General features: G+C 40.2%; 1 protein-coding gene across 5 annotated transcripts in view; it reads right to left on the bottom strand.

Moving 5' to 3' along the window:
* Window positions 1-243: 243 nt before the first annotated feature.
* LOC110507545 (limbic system associated membrane protein) overlaps window positions 244-6000 on the bottom strand; it is a 1153754-nt gene continuing 1147997 nt past the window's right edge. For all 5 annotated transcript variants that reach the window (XM_021587598.2, XM_021587594.2, XM_021587597.2 and 2 more), the window contains 2 exons: window positions 3548-3696; window positions 244-3192 (listed from right to left, as the gene is read on the bottom strand). In XM_021587598.2, the coding sequence (XP_021443273.1) occupies window positions 3095-3192; window positions 3548-3696 (247 nt within the window). In that variant the 3' untranslated portion in view covers window positions 244-3094. The remainder of the gene's footprint in view (window positions 3193-3547; window positions 3697-6000) is intronic.

The following is a 6000-nucleotide window of genomic DNA, read 5'->3' as shown; positions in this document are numbered from 1 at the left end:
TCCATAACAATGGCCCTTTCCTTCTATAAAGCCTATCATTTGAGTCAGACAATGCAAATGCCTGTACCTACTGGCAAGAGTTCTCCTTCCAGGGATCACACTGTTCAGATAGATTTGTCAGTGTCAATTTCCAAGGTCCAGAGTTAACTGGCTAGAAAGTGTCACAGAGACCCATCTAATTTTCCAAAACAGATTCCTAGTTTTTCAAGCACTCCAGAAATGTATAGTATAGGACACAAATCTTCCAATGAGAATTAACAATACGTATATTATTTTATTTGCATGTTACATGGTGATAAACACAATTGTACCAGGAAGATACTGTGTTTCAAGCGTTCTCCAAAAAGATTACTCATCGACATCTCAATCCACATTCAAATACAGAACACTGAATTCAAACAACTTTATTTTGCGTCAAAACATTTTCTTGTATACCTTTACATACCATTTTTAGAAATCAATCGCAATAACGTTACCATTAATCAAAGCAAATAGAAAACAGGGACATTGCTGTGTGATGATTGTATAATTGTCTAGGAATTCCATTCTTGTGACAAAGGGAAGTAGAAATGTGACATTCCTCTGTGTCCTACAGTGGAGTATTATCAACAAAGTGAACTTAGGGATAGACTCAGCTTAAATATATTCTAAAAACAGTTTATATACAGGTGAGGTAAATCATACGATGGTGGGTTACACATGTAACCATAGCTTGGTGGGATGGATAAACATGTGGCCAATGTAAATGACTGCTAATTCATGCCGCATGTATCTCTTTCAATGGCTTAAAACAAGCCAAAGTAACTCAACAGTGTGTGCAGACACACAAGCCAATTTTATACAGCGATGGGATGCAATGTTTATTATTAGAAAGAATCTAGGTAGACATATCAGTCCCCTTCAGTTCCCCAGGTATCAGTCATAAGGGATCAGGGGCTGTATTCATAGGCAGGGTATAGCGCAGTCAGGTGAGACCCCTCATCTTGGGAAAGACTTCAACTCAACATCTGATGGCTCACTGGCTGAGGAGACTGTCAATCACTGCAAGACCGCCCACTGCTTTCCCCCAGTGCTTTAGCTTTGACGGGTAGACATATACAGTACGGTGCTATAGTCCACATGCCTTCCCATTCAGACATGTAAAAACACTTCCCATTAAATTATAATACATACCCCTTTATTGGAGTGTTAATAAACTATCGTCCATAGGCAGGATGATGTACAGTAGGCCTAGCGTCCATTGTTTTATGGGTAATTGAAAATACAGAGATGAGACACAGATAGATTTTCAGTATAGCACTAAGGCTAACATACAGCAAGTCTGTTTTCTAGCAAAGAACTCTGACTGCTTAGATGGACAACTACCATGGTTCCAAAGCAGTATGAATACAGTGGAGGTTTTTAAAGATGATGAGATTTCAGAGAGCATTGCTTACATTACAGGTTGGTTTTGTGAACACACGGACTTGACAGACAGCGGTAGACAATGTCGTCATGAGACCGATCTGTTTTTGTTGGCCTTTGTTGTTCGTCAATTCATTTTGGCATTCAGCTCACGGTCACTCTCCGTGAGCTTTCATTTTAGAAACCAAACACATCTATGTACCCAACTCAAAGAAAAACTAAAACAATGTTGTAATTGGAAAGGTACAATAAATGCACAAACTTGACCTTATTAAACCCTTTTAAAAACATTGTTCTCTAGTGGTTTTACTTGTATGGTGCAAAGCGCTGTTGCCATGGAACCCTACAAGTTAATTATCAACAAATGACTGACTTATTAAGAAATGTGGACATATTAAATGTGTCTTTATATATAAGGACATTGGATTCAAGTATATACACCATTAACGGAAATTATTGAAAATAAATCCATAAATTATGAATTTCCATATGTTATTATGAAAAGACACATACAGAAAAGAAAAGCACACCATTCATGTCATACATTTCTATCCAAATTCCAGCAGTATAACTGTGGTAGCTCAACATTTATTGGAGAAAGTCGACACCATAAAAGCTAATATGGCAGGCCATTTCTGAAGGTAAATACAGTTTGCCATAGAGAAACTGAACAGCATGTAATTGGTTTGTAATCATACAAGCAACATACACTGTAACAATAATTACTATTTTTCTTGTTACAGTGGTGAAACAAGTTATTTTTATCATATAGCGACACTTAAAAAAAAGAAGAAGTTATATACAGTAACGCATCAATATTACGCATGTTTTGTTTGATGAAGGTCAAGAAAGTAGGTCTTCCTTTTCGACATAAAGACGATTTCACATTTCAAGCGTTTCTATCAAGGTTTGCACTGATGCAAACCATGCTAGTCCACAGTTACTGTGTTTCTCCTTTGATGGGTCCAAAAATCAGGCAGTTAATATAGAGACAACTAGCCCTGTATCTAACGTAGCTGAGGCTGTTTGCTCCCGGCTTATGATCCCAATACTCTTGAAATGAAGTATACCAAATATAACATGTTCTACTGTTTTTCTGTAATGTTGACTGGAGTACGTTGGCTTGGACATAATGCGTATTATAAACACTTTCAAATCTACTGTTTTGTGTTTTTCTAAATGTCAATTCTTGGACATATATTGGCGTATTATTGTGTGATGATGCACTGGTTACAATGACCTTTTAGTCTAACAATACAGTAAAATTACATTAGGAAAGTAACAGTAACTTGAATGTCTCAGTGCTTCTCATAGATATCCATGATTGTTGTACTTGACCTGAAATCCCTGCCATTTGGGAGTTTAGACTTACGTATTCATGGGGACAAAATACAAATGGACCACACCCAATCCCCCCCCCAACTGAAACAAGAGTAATGACAGCAGAAAAGCAAGACTTCAGCATCTTCAAATGGTAATAACTGTTTCTTTAAAAAAAAACAAAAAAAACACTTTGTTCCATTTTCTCCATTTCATATTTTTTTGTTACTAAAACTTATTAATAAGCCCATTCTATCTTCTTATTATCTAGTTTGGTGCGTCGAAGCACATCAGGATTTTTGTTACGTTATGCAAACAGTCTCAATGTAATAACCGGGTAGGTAATAACAATGGTAGGTTGGTGGTGCTATTAACACTTGAAGAGAAGGCAGGTGATGGAGGCCAGGAGGAGCCACAGTGACTGGGATAGGCAGGCGGCGCCGTTGATGTCTCGACCCGTCCCAGGTCCTGGAGGGAGAGGGAGAAGGAGAGAGAAAGATTCAGAGGAAGACAAGTTAAAAACTAACATATTCATTTTGTTGATGTTTCATTCAATATATGTCACTTCTATGTGATATAATAATGTGTAAATGTATACATTGCTATGCCTGTCTGAGTAACGGTACTGCTGCTATGACCCTACAGGAATTGATTTGTGTGCAGTGAGTGACATCTGGTGGTTAGACCATGTATTACAACCTTTTCTAGTCCCACATCTGAAACGGAATGGGCCTAGAATTTGTAACATTGTATAATGTGTCTAATTTCAGAAACATTTTCTTAAGATATTTGGGGGACTGCATATTATTCCAAAGGCACTTACTATAGAGGAAGAGACTAGCATTTTGGATCCCGAGTTTGTTGGTTGCAACACATGTGTAGTTTCCATAGTCCTCTTCTGTAACGTTGGAGATCATCAGGACAGTTGTGGTCCCTACGATCTGGATGCTGATTCCCTGGGCGTTGGATAGCCTGGACAAGACGGCACATCACGTTAGGCATTATAACACAATATGCATAAGACTCAGGACATCTGATTAGTCTGCCACTTTTGTCTTTAGAATACATACTGTACAGTACTAGTCAGCTCGTTTCAAAAGAAAAGTGAATATGAAATTCAATATTCACACAGTTCCTCTCCTACATTTACATACAAATAATGAATTATGATAACATTGGTTTGCCTTATCATAGAGTCTATTGACACCGAGTACACACAACATGACATAGACTGACCAGGTGAATCCAGGTGAAAGCTATGATCCCTTACTGATGTCACTTGTTAAATCCACTTCAATCAGCATAGATGAAGGGGAGGAGACAGGTTTAAGAAGGTGAATGGGCAAGACAAAAGATTTAAGTGCCTTTGAACAGGATATGGTAGTAGGTGCCAGGCACACCGGTTTGTGTCCAGAACTGCAACGCTGCTGAGTTTTTCAACCTCAAGTTTCCCGTGTGTATCAAGAATGGTCCACCACCCAAAGGACTTCCAGCCAACTTGACACAATTGTGGGAAACATTGGAGTCATGGGCCAGCATCCCTGTGGAACGAAGGTGCTAGGATAGCTGAGACTGACTTAAGGAAATTAATCAGACCTCTAAGGTGCTAGGACAGCTGAGACTGACTTAAGGAAACTAACCCAACCTGGGCAGTGGGTTTGGTTTTGTGCTGACACACGGTAGTATAAAACATTAGCATGAAAAGCAAAGCGATTGCACATCATGAGACAGCATAATCTGGTGGCGGGGAAGCAGGAAGTTGAAGAAGTGCTGAGATCCTCCTAGTGGGACACATTGGGTGGAGTATGGAGGGACTACAAAACTTTAGTGGGACACATTGGGTGGAGTATGGAGGGACTACAAAACCTCAGTGGGATTGTTGACACCAACAGTGATGATAAGGCCAATGAAGAAATGTGGCTCATGTCATGGAAATTGGTATTAGACCAAAATATCAAACCTGGGCCAGGTGACTCCCTTGACACTAAAGGCACTATGGGATTTCAGAACACATGCATGCTGTTAGATGATTGGGTGTGGTTCTAGCAGCACAGCATGGTATGGTTCTCTAAGACAGAAAGTTAGCTGAGGCAAAAACAAAATTAGGGAGGGTAGGGGGTTGTTTGGGGTGGATGGGTGGGCATATAATGCAAATGTCTAGCAATCCAAAGGTTGCGTGTTCGAAGCTCATCACGGACAACTTCAGCAACTATGCAATTACTTACTACTTTTTAGGTACTTTGCAACTACATAGCATGTTAACTCACCCTAACCTAACTCCTACATTTACACCCTAAGCTTAACACCTAGCTTAGCGAACGTTAGCCACCTAGCCAACGTTAGCCACCTAGCCAACGTTAGCCACAACTAATTGGAATTTGTAACATATCATACTAAATGGAGGAAGACAGAGTTACATGTACAAGGTTGAGCAGTCGGGAATACAACATTTCCTGGTCTGGACATAAGCAATTGTGTGAAGTCTGAAGCATCCAGTGAATGGATCCAAATAATACCTAGTTCATTGCACCATCATCTTCCACTGGCAGATGGCAGCACACGTCTTTTAAATGACATATTAACTTTAAGAAGTCACAGCCATTCTTTAACAGAAGGACAGATTTGATTCCAGTATTGAAATGGGGCAGAGGGCACAGAGAGGGTGACTGGTTTGAACGGGAATGTGTCAAACAATCAGGCAGACACATCTCATTCCTCGACTCTCCAGTTGGCATGTGGGTGCATCTAAAGTAGGCTATTACAGGAAACGGTGAGTGACAGAAGTAGGATGTCTACAGGCTGTTGATAAAGGAAATCAACAAGACGTGTCGAGCTTTGTAGGTGGCAGGGAAAATGAAAAGTGTTCTGAAGTGGTTGTGACAGCAACTCATGTCAATGGGGAGAAACAAAAACGCTGTCCATTATTCAACACTGTCGGAATATCAGCCTCTGAACACCACAGGAGACTGAACAAGAACCAACCTACTGTAACTAGCCTGGTTAAACCCGACTGAACTCCACGATCACCATCGTTTCAGTTCACAATGAGCGAGTGCAGTGTTCAGTCAGTGTTAACCAGGCTATACTGTACTACCCCCCTCTCAGGGCAGGTGCCAAGACGTGGGATGTAATCAGAAACTAGAGACTAATAGAGGACCGGGAGGTTCCAGATCAAAGGACCAAGCAGCAACAACAGTAATGAGCCTCAGAATTCCCAGTAGAAGATTAGGAGGAGCGGGTCAGTCTTGGGAAACGCTAATTGCTACACTATCAATA

Source organism: Oncorhynchus mykiss, chromosome 27 (assembly GCF_013265735.2).
Source record: "Oncorhynchus mykiss isolate Arlee chromosome 27, USDA_OmykA_1.1, whole genome shotgun sequence".
NCBI lineage: Eukaryota > Metazoa > Chordata > Actinopteri > Salmoniformes > Salmonidae > Oncorhynchus > Oncorhynchus mykiss.
This window is presented reverse-complemented; position numbering and strand designations above follow the sequence as displayed.